Source organism: Oncorhynchus mykiss, chromosome 2 (genome assembly GCF_057628025.1).
Source record: "Oncorhynchus mykiss isolate SJ-2025 chromosome 2, ASM5762802v1, whole genome shotgun sequence".
NCBI lineage: Eukaryota > Metazoa > Chordata > Actinopteri > Salmoniformes > Salmonidae > Oncorhynchus > Oncorhynchus mykiss.
The window spans coordinates 100,081,452-100,106,063 of NC_143023.1; the positions used below are offsets into that span (position 1 = coordinate 100,081,452).

The 24,612-nt window shown below is 44.1% G+C and overlaps 1 protein-coding gene across 4 annotated transcripts in view; it reads left to right on the forward strand.

Annotated features, from left to right (window-relative positions):
• The first annotated feature begins 229 nt into the window (after positions 1-229).
• The window catches only part of LOC110500932 (unconventional myosin-Va), a 45,369-nt gene continuing 20,986 nt past the window's right edge, over positions 230-24,612 (forward strand). For all 4 annotated transcript variants that reach the window (XR_016490210.1, XR_016490211.1, XM_090214109.1 and 1 more), the window contains exons 1-18: positions 230-440; positions 1,678-1,788; positions 3,635-3,806; positions 7,375-7,519; positions 7,681-7,837; positions 7,979-8,122; positions 8,471-8,552; positions 10,974-11,081; positions 11,205-11,311; positions 14,148-14,413; positions 14,636-14,717; positions 15,181-15,321; positions 16,973-17,098; positions 17,384-17,467; positions 17,957-18,079; positions 19,071-19,168; positions 23,458-23,544; positions 23,933-24,041. Coding sequence is in view for 2 of the 4 variants with exons in the window: in XM_090214109.1 (XP_090070235.1) it covers positions 414-440; positions 1,678-1,788; positions 3,635-3,806; positions 7,375-7,519; positions 7,681-7,837; positions 7,979-8,122; positions 8,471-8,552; positions 10,974-11,081; positions 11,205-11,311; positions 14,148-14,413; positions 14,636-14,717; positions 15,181-15,321; positions 16,973-17,098; positions 17,384-17,467; positions 17,957-18,079; positions 19,071-19,168; positions 23,458-23,544; positions 23,933-24,041 (2,169 nt within the window). In the remaining 2 variants the exon portion in view is untranslated. The remainder of the gene's footprint in view (positions 441-1,677; positions 1,789-3,634; positions 3,807-7,374; positions 7,520-7,680; positions 7,838-7,978; positions 8,123-8,470; positions 8,553-10,973; positions 11,082-11,204; positions 11,312-14,147; positions 14,414-14,635; positions 14,718-15,180; positions 15,322-16,972; positions 17,099-17,383; positions 17,468-17,956; positions 18,080-19,070; positions 19,169-23,457; positions 23,545-23,932; positions 24,042-24,612) is intronic.

Genomic DNA, 24,612 nt, shown 5'->3' on the forward strand with positions numbered 1-24,612 from the left:
TTAGTTTTAGAGATGTTCAAGGACCAGTTTATTACTGGCCACCCATTCCAACACTGACGGCAGCTCTTCGTTAAGGGTTTCAGTGATTTCATTAACTGTGGTTGCTGATGCGTGTATGTTTGAATGTTATTATGTTTGAATGTTTGAATGTTTGAATGTAATATGTAATAAGCCAAGCAGCCACAAGGAGGTCACCTTTCAAGGCAACAGCCACCGGACGCGCGGAATAGATATACCCATAATGCACAGAGACTTCACACTTGAAGAAGTATGGAGATTCCTGTCGGCACGTAGCCGCTATTTTCTCTCTCTCCGCTACTTTTTCCTTTATATTTTTCATATTTATTAACTGGGTCGCAAATGAAGAGACAGAGGCCAAAGTGAAGAGTGGATATAAAGGCATATTGAATGTCATGGCAGCTTCTGAACTATACTCCAAGGTAGGCTAATATGATTAGTAGGTTTCTGTCAGTGGCATGTAAGTTAGTAGGACTATAGGATCATTTACGGATAGAGACAACAGTTAAATGGAGTTACGCTATTTTATCAACGTTGCCCTCAGTTTTGTTCTCACAGTTATAATGTGTGTGTGTCTTTATGTAACGTTAGGTCATTGCGATAGACTTTTTGCTACATGTCAATAACTACCACAGACAGTGAAGAGTGATGACACAGCTGTGGAAAGTTAAAAGTTACTCCGTGTATATCGCCTCGATTTAAGAGAATGGGAGTTGAGCGTTCCTCAACTACTTTGTGAGTTGCATCAAGATTATAAAGTTATTAGTAACATCAATGGTTTTGTTGGTGAGAAATGTCAATGATGATTATTGACTGAATAAGTAATGTTGTCATCTCATCCATAGTGATATTAGATTGTATATCCGAAGAGAATGGTCACAGATGTGTTTTTTTTTAAATGGCATTGATCATTTAGATTAGACTAGAATGCAGTTGTGTATCCAGAATAGATTCTGACTGTATGCGTGTTCACAGCTGCACTCGGATCGGACAAACTTCCTGTATAAATTAAGACACCGCAGAGCCGGCTCAAAATATGTCTGGGAAAATGGACCACAATCCAGGAATGAGACATCAGTTATACTCTGAATTGTCCCATTATCCAAACTCTTACACCGAGAAGATTGAACGAATGCTAAATAAAAATAAAAAAAACTAGCTCGTGTAAGAGTTGGGATAATAGGACAATTAGGAGTAAAAATGCATTTCTCATCCCTGGATTGAGATACATCCAGCTCTGCAGAAGCTTGTCTGACCCGAGTGTAGCTGTTAGCAAGCATAGGGGTCTGAATCTATTCTGGATAGTAGTAGTGCAACATTGTCCTTATGTTGACATGTCCATGCATTAACCTGTGTCCCTCTACTCCCTCTGTATAATTAGACTAGATCATACTAAAAAATGTCAGTATGTTGCCTAGCCATATCTATGACTCGTCGCTTTTTAAGTCCTAGATGTAGCTGTTATGTTGTTGACATTTCTATGCATTAACCTGTGTCCCTCTGTCCCTCTACTCCCTCTGTATAATTAGATTAGATCATACTAAAAAATGTCAGTATGTTGCCTAGCCATATCTATGACTCGTCGCTTTTTAAGTCCTAGATGTAGCTGTTATGTTGTTGGCATGTCCATGCATTAACCAGTGTTCCGCTGTCCCTCAGTATGCCCGGGTCTGGCTCCCAGATGCTGTGGAGGCATGGAAGCCAGCAGAGCTCACCAAGGACTACACTCCTGGAGACAGAGCTCTGTGTCTACAGCTGGAGGATGGCACAGTGAGAGAGGAGCTGGGTCTGGAGGGGTGGAGGGATGGGTCTGGAGGGGTGGAGGGATGGGTCTGGAGGGGTGGAGGGATGGGTCTGGAGGGGTGGAGAGATGGGTCTGGAGGGGTGGAGGGATGGGTCTGGAGGGGTGGAGGGATGGGTCTGGAGGGGTGGAGAGATGGGTCTGGAGGGGTAGAGAGATGGGTCTGGAGGGGTGGAGGGATGGGTTCTGGGTCTGGAGGGGTGGAGGGATGGGTTCTGGGTCTGGAGGGGTGGAGAGGTGGGTTCTGGGTCTGGAGGGGTGGAGGGATGGGTCTTGAGGGGTGGAGGGATGGGTCTGGAGGGGTGGAGGGATGGGTCTGGAGGGGTGGTGAGATGGGTTCTGGGTCTGGAGGGGTGGAGGGATGGGTCTGGAGGGGTGGAGGGATGGGTCTGGAGGGGTGGTGAGATGGGTCTGGAGGGGTGGTGAGATGGGTCTGAAGGGGTGGAGAGATGGGTCTGGAGGGGTGGTGAGATGGGTCTGGAGGGGTGGTGAGATGGGTCTGGAGGGGTGGAGGAGTGGAGAGATGGGTCTGGAGGGGTGGAGAGATGGGTTCTGGGTCTGGAGGGGTGGAGTGATGGGTTCTGGGTCTGGAGGGGTGGTGAGATGGGTCTGCAGGGGTGGAGAGATGGGTTCTGGGTCTGGAGGGGTGGTGAGATGGGTCTGGAGGGGTGGTGAGATGGGTTCTGGGTCTGGAGGGGTGGTGAGATGGGTCTGGAGGGGTGGTGAGATGGGTCTGGAGGAGTGGAGAGATGGGTCTGGAGGGGTGGAGAGATGGGTCTGGAGGGGTGGAGAGATGGGTCTGGAGGGGTGGAGAGATGGGTCTGGAGGGGTGGAGAGATGTTCCTAAGTAGCCTAAACATGATATTTTTTTAGATCAAGCTAGATACAGGGACTGAAACGTAAGAGGACACAACACCCGCGGTGCTTTTACTCCAAACCTTTTTACTGTTGCACAGCAGCTGACGGTTCAAGTTGAGGCATGTAAATCCATGTACTTCAGGTATGGAAATAAGCCCAAGATGTTATCCGAGTGGTTGGGCAGAAGAGGATCAGCATTTCAACTCTCTATTTAATGGAAGCATGGAGGAGAGACTAATTACACTATAAGGAGTTCAGTATTTAATGGAAGCATGGAGGAGAGACTAATTACACTATAAGGAGTTCAGTATTTAATGGAAGCATGGAGGAGAGACTAATTACACTATAAGGAGTTCAGTATTTAATGGACACATGGAGGAGAGACTAATTACACTATAAGGAGTTCAATGCTGCAATATGTCACTTTTTTTGGGGGCGACCTGATGAAATTCACATAGAAATGTGAATTATAGATGTGTCATTCCCATTGAAAGCAAGTCTAAGAAGTGGTAGATATGTTCTATGTGCTCTATTTGTATTGTTTCTTGTTAAAAAAAAATGTCCGTTCGGTTTTCTACACCAGCTTCAAACAGCTGAAAATACAATATTTTAGGTGATGGAACATATATTTAACAGTGGTTTTAGACGGTACAATGATTCTCTACACTATACTTGCTTGTTTTGTTACATAAATTGAAATTAGGGGAACTATTAGAATTTTAGCAACCAGGAAATGGTGGAGCGGTTTTTGCATAGTGCCCTCTTTAATTAATTATAAGGCATACTGTATACAATTACAATGTTGAATAAACAACCCATATTAGATACATTGCACCATCTGACATAAGCTTACACTAATTCCCGGTGCTTGTCCAGTGAATATATATATATATATATATATTTGTTATTGTTATTTTTGGGTTGTTGCTTTCATCTGATTGCGGTGTTTTCTTCCAGAACTTGGAACACAAGATCGACCCCCAGACCAATAGTTTACCCCCGCTAAGGAACCCTGATATCCTGGTGGGGGAGAATGACCTGACGGCTCTCAGCTACCTCCACGAACCAGCAGTTCTACACAACCTCAAAGTGCGCTTCGTGGAGTCCAAGATCATCTACACCTACTGTGGTAAAGACACACTCACACTCCATCTACACCTACTGTGGTAAAGACACACTCACACTCCCAAGATCATCTACACCTACTGTGGTAAAGAGACACTCACACTCCATCTACACCTACTGTGGTAAAGACACACTCACACTCCATCTACACCTACTGTGGTAAAGACACACTCACACTCCCAAGATCATCTACACCTACTGTGGTAAAGAGACACTCACACTCCATCTACACCTACTGTGGTAAAGACACACTCACACTCCCAAGATCATCTACACCTACTGTGGTAAAGAGACACTCACACTCCATCTACACCTACTGTGGTAAAGACACACTCACACTCCATCTACACCTACTGCGGTAAAGACACACTCACACTCCATCTACACCTACTGTGGTAAAGACACACTCACACTCCATCTACACCTACTGTGGTAAAGACACACTCACACTCCATCTACACCTACTGTGGTAAAGACACACTCACACTCCATCTACACCTACTGTGGTAAAGACACACTCACACTCCATCTACACTTACTGTGGTAAAGACACACTCACACTCCATCTACACCTACTGTGGTAAAGACACACTCACACTCCATCTACACTTACTGTGGTAAAGACACACTCACACTCCCAAGATCATCTACACCTACTGTGGTAAAGACACACTCACACTCCATCTACACTTACTGTGGTAAAGACACACTCACACTCCATCTACACCTACTGTGGTAAAGACACACTCACACTCCATCTACACCTACTGTGGTAAAGACACACTCACACTCCATCTACACCTACTGTGGTAAAGACACACTCACACTCCATCTACACCTACTGTGGTAAAGACACACTCACACTCCATCTACACCTACTGTGGTAAAGACACACTCACACTCCATCTACACCTACTGTGGTAAAGACACACTCACACTCCATCTACACCTACTGTGGTAAAGACACACTCACACTCCATCTACACCTACTGTGGTAAAGACACACTCACACTCCATCTACACCTACTGTGGTAAAGACACACTCACACTCCATCTACACCTACTGTGGTAAAGACACACTCACACTCCATCTACACCTACTGTGGTAAAGACACACTCACACTCCCAAGATCATCTACACCTACTGTGGTAAAGACACACTCACACTCCCAAGTCCATCTACACCTACTGTGGTAAAGACACACTCACACTCCCAAGATCATCTACACCTACTGCGGTAAAGACACACTCACACTCCCAAGTCCATCTACACCTACTGTGGTAAAGACATACTCACACTCCCAAGTCCATCTACACCTACTGTGGTAAAGACACACTCACACTCCCAAGTCCATCTACACCTACTGTGGTAAAGACACACTCACACTCCATCTATACCTACTGTGGTAAAGACACACTCACACTCCCAAGTCCATCTATACCTACTGTGGTAAAGACACACTCACACTCCCAAGTCCATCTACACCTACTGTGGTAAAGACACACTCACACTCCATCTATACCTACTGTGGTAAAGACACACTCACACTCCCAAGTCCATCTACACCTACTGCGGTAAAGACACACTCACACTCCATCTACACCTACTGTGGTAAAGACACACTCACACTCCATCTACACCTACTGTGGTAAAGACACACTCACACTCCCAAGTCCATCTACACCTACTGTGGTAAAGACACACTCACACTCCCAAGTCCATCTACACCTACTGTGGTAAAGACACACTCACACTCCATCTACACCTACTGTGGTTAAGACACACTCACACTCCATCTACACCTACTGTGGTAAAGACACACTCACACTCCATCTACACCTACTGTGGTTAAGACACACTCACACTCCATCTACACCTACTGTGGTAAAGACACACTCCCAAGTCCATCTACACCTACTGTGGTAAAGACACACTCACACTCCCAAGTCCATCTATACCTACTGTGGTAATGACACACTCACACTCCCAAGTCCATCTACACCTACTGTGGTAAAGACACACTCACACTCCCAAGATCATCTACACCTACTGTGGTAAAGAAACACTCACACTCCCAAGATCATCTACACCTACTGTGGTAAAGACACACTCACACTCCAAAGATCATCTATACCTACTGTGGTAAAGACACACTCACACTCCAAAGATCATCTATACCTACTGTGGTAAAGACACACTCACACTCCCAAGTCCATCTACACCTACTGTGGTAAAGACACACTCACACTCCCAAGATCATCTACACCTACTGTGGTAAAGAAACACTCACACTCCCAAGATCATCTACACCTACTGTGGTAAAGACACACTCACACTCCAAAGATCATCTATACCTACTGTGGTAAAGACACACTCACACTCCAAAGATCATCTATACCTACTGTGGTAAAGACACACTCACACTCCCAAGTCCATCTACACCTACTGTGGTAAAGACACACTCACACTCCATCTACACCTACTGTGGTAAAGACACACTCACACTCCATCTACACCTACTGTGGTAAAGACACACTCACACTCCATCTACACCTACTGTGGTAAAGACACACTCACACTCCCAAGTCCATCTATACCTACTGTGGTAAAGACACACTCACACTCCCAAGATCATCTACACCTACTGTGGTAAAGACACACTCACACTCCAAAGATCATCTATACCTACTGTGGTTAAAGAAACACTCACACTCACACTCCATCTATACCTACTGTGGTTAAGACACACTCACACTCCCAAGTCCATCTACACCTACTGTGGTAAAGACACACTCACAGTCCCAAGATCATCTACACCTACTGTGGTAAAGACACACTCACACTCCCAAGTCCATCTACACCTACTGTGGTAAAGACACACTCACACTCCCAAGATCATCTACACCTACTGTGGTAAAGTCACACTCCCAAGTCCATCTACACCTACTGTGGTAAAGTCACACTCCCAAGTCCATCTACACCTACTGTGGTAAAGACACACTCACACTCCCAAGTCCATCTACACCTACTGTGGTAAAGACACACTCACACTCCCAAGTCCATCTACACCTACTGTGGTAAAGACACACTCACACTCCCAAGTCCATCTACACCTACTGTGGTAAAGACACACTCACACTCCCAAGTCCATCTACACGTGTTGCAGGTAAAAACTAAAGCCTTTAACTCTGTTCTGGTGACTCACTGTAGACTTTGGAGTCCCGTTCACAGGACTGTGCGTTCCGTTCGAGGTAATATAGATAGTGTCGATCATATATTCAGAAGTCCTGACATTCTGACCTACCGTTCAGAATGTTCTACCTAAATATGCTTATTTTAACCGCTGTAAATATGCAATTGTGGTGGAGCTGCAGAGTTTTTTATCGGGAAATTTCATGTGGAAATTAGATCATTGTTGTCATTGTTGTTATTTCTGTATCTGGCAAAATATTTGTTGTTAACTGCTATCAGACCTGGGCTATTTGAAATGTTTTAAATGCTGTGTGTGTGTGTGTGTGTGTGTGTGTGTTGATACATCATGTCACTGATTCGTTAATGTGAATTCATTCAGGCATCGTGTTGGTTGCTATAAACCCCTATGAGAGCATACCCATCTATGACCATGACATCATCAACGCCTACAGTGGACAGAACATGGGCGACATGGATCCTCACATCTTCGCTGTGGCAGAGGAGGCTTACAAACAGATGGCCAGGTCTGTCAATCACTCAGCTCAATGCTTTGTCCTTGCTTCCTTCCTCTCTTGACGTGATTGGACAGGTCTCCATCACGTGACTTTCAGCTGTCCAGTCATGCAACTTCAGTGATTACTTCAAGGATGGCTGTTCTATCTTGTTCTTCTTCTTCTTCTTCTAGAGATCAGAGGAACCAGTCTATCATAGTGAGTGGGGAGTCTGGGGCTGGTAAGACAGTCTCTGCTAAGTATGCCATGAGGTACTTTGCTACGGTCAGCGGGTCCTCCAGCGAGGCTAATGTGGAGGAGAGAGTGCTGGCCTCCAGCCCCATCATGGAGGTAAAGAGACCACCGGTCTGTCTTTCAATTCAGTAAACTTTATTTAATCCTAGAAGGGCAATCGTTGTTGTAAGTCAACTACCCAAATGATACCCGGAGCTCGTTCATTCTATTCCCCCCCCCCCCCCCCCCCCCCCCTAGGCCATCGGGAATGCAAAGACGACTAGAAACGACAACAGCAGTCGCTTTGGGAAGTACATCGAGATTGGATTCGACAAAAACTACCACATCATCGGGGCTAACATGAGAACGTACTTGCTGGAGAAATCTAGAGTGGTGTTTCAGGTGAGGTCCAATACGTGGACTGTATTTGGTATGGCTGGAGTTCAGGGTGTGTTCTTTAGGGCAAACCGTAGCTAACTGGTTCATACCTACTCAACATTACCTCATTTATAAGTTTCTCATCTGTAAAAAAATAAATAATAATAATAATAGTTATTCACTGCATGTTGACTGGGGAGCCTGGGTTTTGCTACAGCTGAGATGTCCTCGTTCCTCTTCGTCCTAATGAATTATGGGGCTTTACGATTTTCTAACAAACACATTCCTGAAGAGAAAGAGGTAGTGTGCCACTGGCCCAGTCTGTCTTATTTTTAAAACTCAATTTGATTATACACTTTGTTGTCTTTGCAGGCTACCGAGGAGAGGAATTACCATATCTTCTACCAACTGTGTGCCTCCTCACACCTTCCTGAGTTCAAACCTCTCCAGTTAGGTATGGTGTGTTGGTACCATGTTTTAAGAGCGTAAATAAAATATCCCAAAAATGTTCCATGCGCACAAAAAAAATACTAATTTCTCTCAAATGTTCTGCACAAATTTGTTTACATCAATGTTCGTGAGCATTTGTCAGGTGTGGCATATCAAGAAGCTGATTAAACAGCATGATCATTACACAGGTGCACCTTGTGCTGGGGGACAAATCTTGTCACACAATACAATGCCACAGATGTGTCAATTTGAGAGCTCATGCAATTGGCATGCTGACTACAGGAATGTCCACCAGAGCTGTTGCCAGAGAATTTCATGTTAATTTCTCTACCATAAGCCGCCTCCAACGTTGTTTTAGAGAATTTAGCAGTACGTCCCACTGGCCTCCCAACCACAGACTACATGTATGGCGTCGTGTGGCTGAGCGGTTTGCTGATGTCAGCGTTGTGAACAGAGTGCCCCATGGTAGCGGTGGGGTTATGGTATGGGAAGGCATAAGCTACGGACAATGAACACAATTGCATTTTATCGATGGCAATTTGAATGCAGAGACGCCGTGACGAGATCCTGAGGCCCATTGTCGCGCAATTCATCCTCCACCATTATCTCATGTTTCAGCATGATAATGCACGGCCCCATGTCATAAGGATCTGTACACAATTCCTGGAAGCTGAAAAGGTCCCAGTTCTTCCATGGCCTGCAGACTCCCCAGACATGTCACCCATTGAGCATGTTTGGGATGCTCTGGATCGATGTGTACGGCAGCGTGTTCCAGTTCCCACCAATATCCAGCAACTTCCCACAGCCATTGAAGAGGAGTGGGGACGACCTTCCACAGGCCACAATCAACAGCCTGATCAACTCTATGTGAAGGAGATGTCGCGCTGCATGAGGCAAATGGTGATCACACCAGATACTGACTGGTTTTCTGATCCACGTCCCTATTATTATTATTTATTTTTTAAAGGTATCTGTGACCAACAGATGCAGATTTTATATCTTTGTTCAGTATATATTATACACCAAGGCTCTCCAACCTTGTTCCTGACGACCTGCTGTCCTGCAGGTTTTTGCTTCAACCCTAATCTAGGGTTAGTTACAACTGGGGTTGGAGTGAAAGCCTACAGGAGGGTAGCTCTCCAGGAACAGGGTTGGAGTTAATACCTACAGGAGGGTAACTCTAGGAACAGGGTTGGAGTGAAAGCCTACAGGAGGGTAGCTCTCCAGGAACAGGGTTGGAGTGAAAGCCTACAGGAGGGTAACTCTAGGAACAGGGTTGGAGTGAAAGCCTACAGGAGGGTAACTCTAGGAACAGGGTTGGAGTGAAAGCCTACAGGAGGGTAGCTCTCCAGGAACAGGGTTGGAGTGAAAGCCTACAGGAGGGTAGCTCTCCAGGAACAGGGTTGGAGTGAAAGCCTACAGGAGGGTAGCTCTCCAGGAACAGGGTTGGAGTGAAAGCCTACAGGAGGGTAACTCTAGGAACAGGGTTGGAGTGAAAGCCTACAGGAGGGTAGCTCTCCAGGAACAGGGTTGGAGTGAAAGCCTACAGGAGGGTAACTCTAGGAACAGGGTTGGAGTGAAAGCCTACAGGAGGGTAACTCTAGGAACAGGGTTGGAGTGAAAGCCTACAGGAGGGTAGCTCTCCAGGAACAGGGTTGGAGTGAAAGCCTACAGGAGGGTAACTCTAGGAACAGGGTTGGAGTGAAAGCCTACAGGAGGGTAGCTCTCCAGGAACAGGGTTGGAGTGAAAGCCTACAGGAGGGTAGCTCTAGGAACAGGGTTGGGCAGCCAAGTTATACATAAATATAAAAGAGTATTCCTCTTGTTCTCTATAATCTTACCACTCATGCTTCCATCCAGAGCGTGGAATGCTGTTGTCACGGCAACAGCAAGTCATGCTTCCATCCAGAGCGTGGAATGCTGTTGTCACGGCAACAAAGTTGTGCACTCCATCCAGAGCGTGGAATGCTGTTGTCACGGCAACAGAAAGTCATGCTTCCATCCAGAGTGTGGAATGCTGTTGTCACGGCAACAAAGTTGTGCACGCCATCCAGAGCGTGGAATGCTGTTGTCACGACAACAGAAAGTATGGCACTCCATCCAGAGCGTGGAATGCTGCTGTCACGGCAACAGAAAGGCATGCTTCCATCCAGAGCGTGGAAAGCTGCTGTCACGGCAACAGAAAATCAAACCATTGTGAGCAGCTATTCCCACATGTATGAAAGGAACATGTTTCCACACAGAGTGGTTTGGATGGAATATCCTTAATGAAATGCATCCCAAACATAGAAAAAACCTGATCCCAGATCCGGTTGTCATGCTAACTCATTGCAGGCTCCGTAAACATGTTTGAATGATTGATTCATAGGAAATCTATGGCAGGTAGATGAAGTCTGTTGTTGTTGTGTATGGTTCCTGTCTGCAGGTAACGCTGATGATTTCCACTGTACCAACCAGGGAGGTAGCCCTGTCATAGAGGGAGTAGACGATGCCAAAGAGATGTGCAGCACCAGGAAGGCTTTCTCATTGTTGGGTGAGTTAGGATAATAGGGAAACACCCCCCAAATACTTACTTCCTGGTTGAGCCAGGTGGAGGGCCACACTAAACCTGTAGTCACTAGAGACGACACTAAAAGAGGCTCTTTTTTTTTTTCAGGAATCAATGAAACGTATCAAATGGATCTCTTCCAGATCCTGGCCGCTCTGCTTCACCTTGGCAACGTGGAGGTGGAAGAGAGATCGGCAGACAGCAGTACCATCCTGGCGAGTTCAAAACAAAACCTCTTGACTATGTCCCAAAAATGGCACCCTTTCCCCCATTTTAAAGCATGACATTTTCTAGCTCTATGGATCCTGGATAGGCATTGAAATTAGGGAGCTCTTTAAGAATCTCTTATAACACGTTTGACTATTCTCACAGGGGCTGTCCTGCACATTTCCCTGGTCAGCGTAGAGCTATGCTGTACAAGGCATCACAGAGTGTAGCCTAAGGGGCTGTTGAAAGTACAACAATGCTGCCAATTCCATGTTGGTTTTGTATGGAATGCTGGCCCTTTTGTGTTCGGCCCAGTTTCCCGGACACTGATTTTGTTTAAGCCTAGTCCTGAACTAAAAAACACACTCAATGGAAAATCTGAATTTTTTTTTTTTTTTTGGCCACTGAATCTCCATTGAAAGTGTTATTTAGTCCAGGACTAAACTTTAATCTGTGTCCAGGAAACCAGCCCTTTGTCCCAAACTGATCATGTTGTGTTTGTCCCAAACTGATCATGTTGTGGTTTGTCCCAAACTGATCATGTTGTGGTTTGTCCCAAACTGATCATGTTGTGTTTGTCCCAAACTGATGTTCATGTTGTGTTTTGTCCCAAACTGATCATGTTGTGTTTTGTCCCAAACTGATCATGTTGTGTTTGTCCCAAACTGATCATGTTGTGTTTTGTCCCAAACTGATCATGTTGTGGTGTGTCCCAAACGGATCATGTTGTGGTTTGTCCCAAACTGATCATGTTGTGGTTTGTCCCAAACTGATCATGTTGTGTTTGTCCCAAACTGATCATGTTGTGTTTGTCCCAAACTGATCATGTTGTGTTTGTCCCAAACTGATCATGTTGTGTTTGTCCTAAACTGATGTTCATATTGTGTTTTGTCCCAAACTGTTCATGTTGTGTTTGTCCCAAACTGATGTTCATATTGTGTTTTGTCCCAAACTGATCATGTTGTGTTTGTCCCAAACTGATGTTCATGTTGTGTTTTGTCCCAAACTGATCATGTTGTGTTTGTCCCAAACTGATCATGTTGTGTTTGTCCCAAACTGATCATGTTGTGTTTGTCCCAAACTGATCATGTTGTGTTTGTCCCAAACTGATGTTCATATTGTGTTTTGTCCCAAACTGATCATGTTGTGTTTGTCCCAAACTGATGTTCATGTTGTGTTTTGTCCCAAACTGTTCATGTTGTGTTTGTCCCAAACTGATCATGTTGTGTTTGTCCCAAACTGATCATGTTGTGTTTGTCCCAAACTGATCATGTTGTGTTTGTCCTAAACTGATGTTCATATTGTGTTTTGTCCCAAACTGTTCATGTTGTGTTTGTCCCAAACTGATGTTCATATTGTGTTTTGTCCCAAACTGATCATGTTGTGTTTGTCCCAAACTGATGTTCATGTTGTGTTTTGTCCCAAACTGATCATGTTGTGTTTTGTCCCAAACTGATCATGTTGTGTTTGTCCCAAACTGATCATGTTGTGTTTGTCCCAAACTGATCATGTTGTGTTTGTCCCAAACTGATGTTCATGTTGTGTTTTGTCCCAAACTGATGTTCATGTTGTGTTTTGTCCCAAACTGATCATGTTGTGTTTTGTCCCAAACTGATGTTCATGTTGTGTTTTGTCCCAAACTGATCATGTTGTGTTTTGTCCCAAACTGATGTTCATGTTGTGTTTTGTCCCAAACTGTTCATGTTGTGTTTGTCCCAAACTGATGTTCATGTTGTGTTTGTCCCAAACTGATGTTCATGTTGTGTTTGTCCCAAACTGATCATGTTGTGTTTGTCCCAAACTGATCATGTTGTGTTTGTCCCAAACTGATCATGTTGTGTTTGTCCCAAACGGATCATGTTGTGTTTGTCCCAAACTGTTCATGTTGTGTTTGTCCCAAACTGATCATGTTGTGTTTGTCCCAAACTGTTCATGTTGTGTTTGTCCCAAACTGATCATGTTGTGTTTGTCCCAAACTGATCATGTTGTGTTTGTCCCAAACGGATCATGTTGTGTTTGTCCCAAACTGTTCATGTTGTGTTTGTCCCAAACTGATCATGTTGTGTTTGTCCCAAACTGATCATGTTGTGTTTGTCCCAAACTGTTCATGTTGTGTTTGTCCCAAACTGATCATGTTGTGTTTGTCCCAAACGGATCATGTTGTGTTTGTCCCAAACTGATCATGTTGTGTTTGTCCCAAACTGATCATGTTGTGTTTGTCCCAAACTGTTCATGTTGTGTTTGTCCCAAACTGATCATGTTGTGTTTGTCCCAAACTGATCATGTTGTGTTTGTCCCAAACTGTTCATGTTGTGTTTGTCCCAAACTGATCATGTTGTGTTTGTCCCAAACTGATCATGTTGTGTTTGTCCCAAACTGATCATGTTGTGTTTGTCCCAAACTGATCATGTTGTGTTTGTCCCAAACTGTTCATGTTGTGTTTGTCCCAAACGGATCATGTTGTGTTTGTCCCAAACTGATCATGTTGTGTTTGTCCCAAACTGATCATGTTGTGTTTGTCCCAAACTGATCATGTTGTGTTTTGTCCCAAACTGTTCATGTTGTGTTTGTCCCAAACGGATCATGTTGTGTTTGTCCCAAACTGTTCATGTTGTGTTTTGTCCCAAACTGTTCATGTTGTGTTTGTCCCAAACGGATCATGTTGTGTTTGTCCCAAACTGATCATGTTGTGTTTGTCCCAAACTGATCATGTTGTGTTTGTCCCAAACTGATCATGTTGTGTTTGTCCCAAACTGATCATGTTGTGTTTGTCCCAAACTGTTCATGTTGTGTTTGTGGTGTTATATTATCATTATGTTATTAAATATTATTGTGTCTTTGCAGCCTGACAATACTCACCTGACGGTGTTCTGTGAGCTGATGGGCGTGGCCTACCAGGACATGTCTCATTGGCTGTGCCACAGAAAATTGAAGACTGCCACGGAGACCTACGTTAAGCCCCTCTCCAAAGTGCATGCGGTCAACGCACGGGACGCGCTGGCCAAACACATCTACGCTAAACTCTTCAGCTGGATCGTAGACCACATCAATGAGGCTCTGCGCTCTGCTGTCAAACAGCACTCCTTCATTGGGGTTCTCGACATCTATGGGTGGGTGTGTGGTGGTGGTGGTGGGGGGGGGTCAGTGATGTTTTCTGGTGTTTACATTGTGAATGTACACTGAGTGTACATAACATTAAGGACACCTTCCTAACCCTTTTGCCCTGAGAACAGCCTCCGTTCTGTCATGGAAAGAGCAGATGTTCTTAATGCTTTTGTCCGCTCAGTGTATAAATGGTCTCTTGACCTTAGTCATGTTTTTTCCCCCCCCAGGTTTGAAACGTTTCACATCAACAGCTTTGAGCAGTTCTGTATTAACTATGCCAACGAGAAGCTTCAACAGCAGTTTAACATGGTAGGTGTCTCTCTCTCTCTCTCTCTCTCTCTCTCTCTCTCTCTCTCTCTCTCTCTCTCTCTCTCTCTCTCTCTCTCTCTCTCTCTCTGTGTCTTTTACATCTCCTCAAGTACCTAGGGTATAGGGGCTAGGGCTTGATTTGGGATTTAGGCTTTTACATCTCCTCAAGTACCTAGGGTATAGGGGCTAGGGCTTGATTTGGGATTTAGGCTTTTACATCTCAAGTACCTAGGGTATAGGGGCTAGGGCTTAATTTGGGATTTAGGCTTTTACATCTCCTCAAGTACCTAGGGTATAGGGGCTAGGGCTTGATTTGGGATTTAGGCTTTTACATCTCCTCAAGTACCTAGGGTATAGGGGCTAGGGCTTGATTTGGGATTTAGGCTTTTACATGTCAGCCGTTTGTCATACTTGTCTGTTTGAAACGTTAGGTCAGAGGTCAGCTTGTGTTCTCTCACTGCAGCATGTGTTCAAGCTGGAGCAGGAGGAGTACATGAAGGAGGAGATTCCCTGGACTCTGATAGACTTCTATGATAACCATCCCTGTATCAACCTCATCGAGGCCAAGATGGGGGTCCTGGACCTGTTGGATGAGGAGTGCAAAGTAACACGAAATACACACACACACACTAATAATAATGATGATGGATGGTCCTAGAATAGATCCTTGTGGAACACCAAGACAAGAGGGAGGAGTCTACTCCACACATACAGTGCCTTCAGAAAGTATTCATACCCCTTGACTTACTCCACATTTTGTTGTGTTACAACCTGAATTGAATTATTATTAATTTTTTTTTTTTCTTCTTCTCACCCATCTACACACAATAACCTGTAATGACATCACAGTACCCTGTAATGACATCACAGTACCCTGTAATGACATCGCAGTACCCTGTAATGACATCGCAGTACCCTGTAATGACATCGCAGTACCCTGTAATGACATCACAGTACCCTGTAATGACATCACAGTACCCTGTAATGACATCACAGTACCCTGTAATGATATAAAAAGTGAACACATGTTTTTAGACATTTTTTGCACATTTATTGAAAATGTAATTTCTCTGAGTATTCACACCCCTGAGTCAATATTTTGTAGAAGCAAAGTTGGCAGTGATTTTAGCTTTGAGTCATCTTTGGTATGCATACCATCTTTGCACATCTGAATTTGGGGATTTTCTCTTTGAAGTTAGATGGGGAGTGGCGGTGAAATGCAATCTTCAAGCCTTTCCACAGATTTAATGGGATTCAAGTCTGGGCCACTCAAGGACTTTCACATTGCTGTTCTGAAGCCATTCCAGCGTTGCTTTGGCTGAATGCTTGGTGTCATTATCCTGTAGGAATGTAAATCTTTACCTCCAGACTACGGTCGTTTGCTCTCTGAAGGTTCTCTTCAAGGATTTGCCTGTATTTGGCTCCATTCATTGTTCCCTCTATCCTTACCAGTCTCCTAGTCGCTGTCGCTGAAAAGCATGGGATGGTGTTAGATGGGTGATGAGCTGTGCCTGGTTTTCTCCAGTGATAGCTCTTTGCATTCTCAGGAGTGGCTTCCGTCTGGCCATTCTCCCATAAAGCCAAGATTGGGGAAGTGCTGTAGTGACTGTTGTCCTTCTGACAGGTCCTCCCATCTCAGCCAAGGAACTCTGTAGTTCTGTCAGAGAGGTCATTGGGTTGTTAGTCACCTCCCTGACCAAGGTCCTTCCAGACCAAGGTGCTCCCTGACCAAGGTGCTCCCTGACCAAGGTGCTCCCTGACCAAGGTGCTCCCTGACCAAGGTGCTCCCTGACCAAGGTGCTCCCTGACCAAGGTGCTCCCTGACCAAGGTTTCTTTCTAAATCATGTCTAAACGATGGAATTGTCCACAGGTGGACTCTAATCAAGTTGTAGTGACATCTCAAGGATGATCAATGGAAATTGGATGCAACTGAGCTCAATTTGGAGTCTCATAGCAAAGGGGGTATGAATACTTATGTAAATGAGATTTCTGTATTTCATTTTCAATCAATTTGCAAAAAAAACTTTGAAAAAACAAACATGTTTTCACTTTGTCGTTATGGGGTATTGTGTGTAGATGGGTGGGGGAGTATTTAAACCATGTTGAATTCAGGCTGTAACACAACAGAATGTGGAATAAGTAAAGGGGTATGAATACTTTCTGAAGGCATTGTACATACACACATATTTAGGATGTGAGTCAGGCTGATGTGTTCACTAACTTCTCCCCTTCCTTCCTCTCCTCCCTCCCTCAGATGCCCAAAGGCTCTGATGACACATGGGCTCAGAAACTTTACAACACCTTCCTGAAGAAAAGTGATCTTTTTGACAAACCTCGTATGTCCAACAAAGCCTTTATCATCCTCCACTTTGCAGACAAGGTACACAAGCATCCGTGTAAATTTAAAAACAAACAAAAAATGGTCATGTCAGACCTTCTATTTATGTATACGTTGACGGAGGCCATTGCCTGCTGTCTGACTGTAGGATGTGGTTTGTTGAGTGTAGGTGACTGACTGACTGAAATAGCTCTCCTCGTTTGAGCAGTACTAACCAAACCACTCCCGTTCTAGACTGAGGGTCAGGTTGAATATCTCATGTTATCTTCATCTTCTTATCATGAATTGACATGTTCCCTCTGTTTAACACGACCTTTTTGTCCCTAGGTGGAGTACCAGTGTGAGGGATTCCTGGAGAAGAATAAGGACACTGTCAATGAAGAGCAGATTACTGTGCTCAAGCTAAGCAAGGTTTGTTTGTTTATTTGTTTTGTTTGTTTATTTGTTTGTTTATTTATTATTATTTTTTCATATCAGTCAAACACGCAACCTTTCTCCCATCTTCCAGTCTGTAAATACCTTCTGTATACTAGTCTTCTGTAGAGGACCATCGTAGTGCCCTCGGGTTAACTAGTGTGATGTTTGAACTTGGAGAACACACCCAGCACAGAGCTGTAGCAACAAGTCTATGTTTAGATCTTGACAGACCGTTTTATGTCACGGATAAACTGCCCCCTGGTGGTGAATACAGGTACCTCGTTCTTCTTCGTTTTATTAGTGCACTTTTCATTTGGTGACAAAACCACTGGAGAAAGAAAAACGTCACAGTTAGCAGACAAAGAACCAAAAGATTACAGTCGAGATGATACAAGAAATGGTCACAAACAACCGTTTAAAAAACAACAACAACAACAACAGTTTCCTGTTCCTGTTTGAGACGTGTTTGACTCTTCCCTCCAGTTTGATCTGCTGTTGGAGCTGTTCAGCGACGAGGAGAAGCCTGCAGGCTCCCTGACCAGTCGCAGTAAGATGACACGGCCTGTTCAGGCTCAGAGAGACCACAAGAAGACCGTTGGAACGCAGGTGAGAGGGAGCTAGCAGAACAAGGCTAAAACATAATGGTGTTGTTTTTTAGATTCAGATTTCTTTGGAAGTTATAAAACACGCGTTGCCATGTTACAACCTTCTCAATGTAAATCTGATAGTTTTAGCATGACTAGTACTTTGCTACATTTAGATGAGCCTCATAGCCTGGTTCCTCTCTAGGTTTATAATCTCCACCCCTCATAGCCTGGTTCCTCTCTAGGTTTATAATCTCCACCCCTCATAGCCTGGTTCCTCTCTAGGTTTATAATCTCCACCCGGCACAGCCAGAAGAGGACTGGCCACCCCTCATAGCCTGGTTCCTCTCCAGGTTTATAATCTCCACCCGGCACAGCCAGAAGAGGACTGGCCACCCCTCATAGCCTGGTTCCTCTCTAGGTTTCTAATCTCCACCCGGCACAGCCAGAAGAGGACTGGCCACCCCTCATAGCCTGGTTCCTCTCTAGGTTTATAATCTCCACCCGGCACAACCAGAAGAGGACTGGCCACCCCACATAGCCTGGTTCCTCTCTAGGTTTATAATCTCCACCCGGCACAACCAGAAGAGGACTGGCCACCCCACATAGCCTGGTTCCTCTCTAGGTTTATAATCTCCACCCGGCACAGCCAGAAGAGGACTGGCCACCCCTCATAGCCTGGTTCCTCTCTAGGTTTATAATCTCCACCCGGCACAACCAGAAGAGGACTGGCCACCCCACATAGCCTGGTTCCTCTCTAGGTTTATAATCTCCACCCGGCACAACCAGAAGAGGACTGGCCACCCCTCATAGCCTGGTTCCTCTCTAGGTTTCTTCCTAGGTTTTGGCCTTTCTAGGGAGTTTTTCCTAGCCACCGTGCTTCTACACCTGCATTGCTTGCTGTTTGGGGGTTTTAGGCTGGGTTTCTGTACAGCACTTTGAGATATCAGCTGATGTACGAAGGGCTTTATAAATTGATTTGATTTGACCCTTTGTCTCGCCCCTCTCCTCAGTTTCGTAACTCTCTACATCTGCTGATGGAGACTCTGAACGGAACTACCCCTCACTATGTACGCTGCATCAAGCCCAACGACCTCAAATCCCCATTCATGTGAGTCTGCCCCCACACTCCTTTACCTTTAGGTTATGTTCATTAGGCACCAAACGGAGAAGAACAGGATGAAATAGCAAGGGACTATCTGGAGTTGTCCAATCAGAAATGTTCATTTTTGTTTTCAAAAACGTTTTTTAATTATTTTTTTTTAAAGTGATGTTCCCTAATAAATATGACATAGTTATTATCGTTTTGTAGCACCCTGGGAAAGAGAGGGTAAAAATCTGTCACCAATATGTTGATTCACAACGTTGTTTCAACATATTGTGACATTAATCTACGTGGAAAATACATTGGATTTGAAAAAAAGTCAACGTTTTGAGGATGAAATTTCAACCACGTGATTGTCATGGTAACTACTTTTCAACTGACAAAAACCTTGTATAAAATACAGTGGGGCAAAATACTTATTTTCCACCATCATTTGCAAATAAATTCATAAAAAATCCTACAATGTGATTTTCTGGATTTTTTTTCTCATTTTGTCTGTCATAGTTGAAGTGTACCTATGATGAAAATTACAGGCCTCTCTCATCTTTTTAAGGGGGAGAACTTGCACAATTGGTGGCTGACTAAATACTTTTTTGCCCCACTGTATGTTGAATTTGTACCTTTTGAAACAATTTGTACCATCTTCAACATTATATCCACTATCAGAACAAAAACAATAGGATGGGCAGCATCTCCAACTGGAGAATTGATCCATCTACAGCACCTCCTATTGGAGAGATGATGTATCTACAGCACCTCCTACTGGAGAGATGATGTATCTACAGCACCTCCTACAGGAGAGTTGATGTATCTACAGCACCTCCTACTGGAGAGTTGATGTGTCTACAGCACCTCCTACAGGAGAGTTGATGTGTCTACAGTACCTCCTACAGGAGAGTTGATCTATATACAGCACCTCCTACTGGAGATATGATCTATATACAGCACCTCCTACTGGAGATATGATCTATATACAGCACCTCCTACTGGAGAGATGATCTATCTACAGCACCACCTACTTGAGAGTTGATCTATCTACAGCACCACCTACTTGAGAGATGATCTATCTACAGCACCACCTACTTGAGAGATGATCTATCTACAGCACCTCCTACTGGAGAGATGATGTATCTACAGCACCTCCTACTGGAGAGATGATGTATCTACAGCACCTCCTACTGGAGAGATGATGTATCTACAGCACCTCCTACAGGAGAGTTGATGTATCTACAGCACCTCCTACTGGAGAGTTGATGTGTCTACAGCACCTCCTACAGGAGAGTTGATGTGTCTACAGCACCTCCTACAGGAGAGTTGATGTATCTACAGCACCTCCTACAGGAGAGTTGATGTATCTACAGCACCTCCTACTGGAGAGTTGATGTGTCTACAGCACCTCCTACAGGAGAGTTGATGTGTCTACAGTACCTCCTACAGGAGAGTTGATCTATATACAGCACCTCCTACTGGAGAGATGATCTATATACAGCACCTCCTACTGGAGAGATGATCTATATACAGCACCTCCTACTGGAGATATGATCTATATACAGCACCTCCTACTGGAGATATGATCTATATACAGCACCTCCTACTGGAGAGATGATCTATCTACAGCACCACCTACTTGAGAGATGATCTATCTACAGCACCTCCTACTGGAGAGATGATGTATCTACAGCACCTCCTACTGGAGAGATGATGTATCTACAGCACCTCCTACTGGAGAGATGATGTATCTACAGCACCTCCTACTGGAGAGATGATGTATCTACAGCACCTCCTACAGGAGAGTTGATGTGTCTACAGTACCTCCTACAGGAGAGTTGATGTGTCTACAGCACCTCCTACTGGAGAGATGATGTATCTACAGCACCTCCTACTGGAGAGATGATGTATCTACAGCACCTCCTACTGGAGAGATTATGTATCTACAGCACCTCCTACTGGAGAGATGATCTATATACAAGAAATGACATGTCACCGTACTTTATCGCTCATATATCACCAATTAGACTCTTTTACAAAGCATTCACAAAGTCATCAACAGCCATTGTTTTAATTCAACCCAGAGTTCAACTAAACATATACATACATATCAATTAGGCTTAGTGTTTCAAACTTCTGTTGATTTCTAATTTAATCTTCAAATGAATGATTCGTGTGTTGGATTAACGTCTCCATTTTTAACCAAAAATCAAAGTTAAAGAATAGGACAAAATCAAACCAAATCAAATCTTCAAATGTACTTTAAATAAAGTTGATTTTCAATTCGTTCTGTTCTTTTAACTTTTCTTTTTGGCGGGGGGGTTGAGATGGAAATGTGAATCCAACATATGAATAATTAATTTGTAGACAAACTGGAATTAAAACTGGGATTAAAGCCAGTCTGGAATTAAAACTGGAATTAAAACTGGAATTAAAGTCAGATACACAAAAGATACATAGCCTTTAAATGTTGATATTTGGTTGCGTTGTCAACCAAACACAACATCACTTTTCTAGCCTGTAATCGAACCCCAAATGCTGATGCTCCAGATACTCAACTAGTCTAAAGAAGGCCAGTTTTATTGCTTCTTTAATAAGACCAACAGTTTTCAGCTATGCTAACATAATTGCAAAAGGGTTTTCTAATGATCAATTAGCCTTTTAAAATGATAAACTTGGATAAACACAATGTGCCATTGGAACACAGGCCTGATGGTTGCTGATAATGGGCCTCTGTACGCCTATGTAGATATTCCATTTTAAAAAATCAGCCGTTTCCAGCTACAATAGTCATTTACAACATTAGTGCGGCTAGGTTGGGTTGTGTATCGGAGGACGCATGACTTTCAACCTTCGTCTCTCCCGAGCCCGTACGGGAGTTGTAGCGATGAGACAAGATAGTAGCTACCACAACAATTGGATACCATGAAATTGGGGAGAAAAAGGGATAAAAAAAAAAACGACAACAACAAAAAACATGAACAACTGTATTTCTGATAAATTTGATGTTATTTTAATGGACCAAAAAAATTTGCTTTTCTTTCAAAAACAAGGACATTTCTAAGTGACCCCAAACCTTTAAACGGTAGTGTACATGCCAGTCAACAGCTTGAACACACCTACTCAAGTCCAGGGTTTTTATTGATTTTTACTATGTTCTACATTGTAGAATAATAGTGACGACATCAAAACTATCAAATAACACATATGGAATCATGGTTAAATAAGTGCTCAGCATATGTGGGAACTCCTTCAAAACGGTTGGAAAAGGATTCCAGGTGACTACCTCATGTAGCTGGTTGAGAGAATGGCAAGAGTGTGCAAAGCTGTCCTCGAGGCAAGGGGTGGCTACTTTGAAGAATCTCAAATATATTTAGATATTTTTTTTAACACTTTTATTGGTTACTACATGATTCCATATGTGTTATTCCACCAATCAGTTATTTATGGTAGAGTGGCCAGACGAAGCCACTCCTCAGTAAAAAGGCACATGACAGCCCGCTTGGAGTTTGCCAAAAGGCACCTAAAGACTCTCAGACCATGAGAAACAAGATTATCTGGACTGATGAAACCAAGATTGAACTCTTTGGCTTGAATGCCAAGCATCACGTCTGGAGGAAACCTGGCACCATCCCTAAGGTGAAGCATGGTGGTGGCAGCATCATGCTGTGGGGATGTTTTTCAGCGGCAGGGACTGGGGGACTATTCAGGATCGAAGATGAACCGAGCAAAGTACAGAGAGATCCTTGATGAAAACCTGCTCCAGAGCACTCAGGACCTCAGACTGGGGTGGCGGTTCACCTTCCAACAGGAAGGTGTCGCCCCCCATAAGCACACAGCCAAGACAACGCAGGAGTGGCATTGGGACAAGTCTCTCAATGTCCTTGAGTGGCCCAGCCAGAGCCTGGAATTGAACCTGATCGAACATCTCTGGAGAGACCTGAAAATATCTGTGCAGCGACACTCCCCATCCAACCTGACAGAGCTTGAGAGGATCTGCAGAGAAGAACGGGAGAAACTCCCCAAATACAGGTGTGCCAAGCTTGTAGCATCATACCCAAGAAGACTCAAGGCTGTAATCGGTGCCAAAAGGTGCTTCAACAAAGTACTGAGTAAAGGGTCTGAATACTTATATTAATTATTTAAAAATAGTTTTAATACATTTGCTTCGTCATTGTGGGGTATGGTGTGTAGATTAATTAGGGGGAACTTATTTTTTTTTAGAATAAGGCTGTAACGTAACTAAATGTGGAAAAGGGGTCTGAATACTTTCTGAATGCTCTGTATGTATGTTGTCTTTGTAATAGGATGGACCCCATGAGGGCAGTACAGCAGTTACGGGCTTGTGGAGTCCTGGAAACCATCCGCATCTCAGCAGCAGGCTTCCCATCCAGGTACAGCAACACCAACGACAACACCAATACCAGCACCACCAACAGCACCAACAACACCACCACCAACAGCACCAACAACAGCACCACCAACAGCACCAACAACACCACCACCAACAACAACAACACCAACACCACCAACAACACCACCAACAACACCACCAACAGCACCACCAACAACAGCAGCAACGTCACCCTGCCCTTTGGCGCTGATTTAGCCAGCTCTAAAAGGAACTCTCACATAACATATACACAAGCATTCAACTTTCTCTCTACACACACACACACACACACACACACACACACACGTCACAAAGTGTTACCACAGCATGTTCCCGTAACAACAGAATCAGGAGCATATGTTCCTCACCTCACCTGTACCTGTGGACAGGTGGACCTACCAGGAGTTCTTCAACCGGTACCGGGTTCTGATGAAACTGAAGGACATTCTCTCAGACAGGAAGCAGACCTGCAGGAACGTCCTGGAGAAATGGGTTCAGGTAGGAAGTGTCAGGGGTTAGAGGTCAGGCCTTAGGGTTCAGGAATTGACCTGACTTGGAGAGATGGGTCACAGTAGGGACAGAGTGTACAAAATATATAAATGGATATATCTTACCATGTGAACAGCTTTACCATACTGGCCTAAACTCCTCTACCCAGAACCGTACTAGGGTGTCGACCAAGACCTGGTCATATCCATCATACCACAACCCTAGATCCTCCTTCATTTCTGTTTAAAAGGTTAGGCGTATCTTTATGCAATACATCCCTCTCTCCTGATTACAATCAAAGACTCTCACCTTCACTATACTCCACCTCCTTCCATACTGGGTGAGTGGATTCATATAGCTCTCTCTCTCCAAATGAGCTATGACCTGTGTCCACGATCGATATGGGAACCTGCACTGATATATGCCATAATTTCACACACAAACTGTCTACTTCAATTACTTCCATCCAGTTTGTATCCAGACTGGATACAAAGGTAGCATAGATATCAAACAAACAATGGTTAAATCAAATCAAATGTATTTATATAGCCCTTCGTACATCAGCTGATATCTCAAAGTG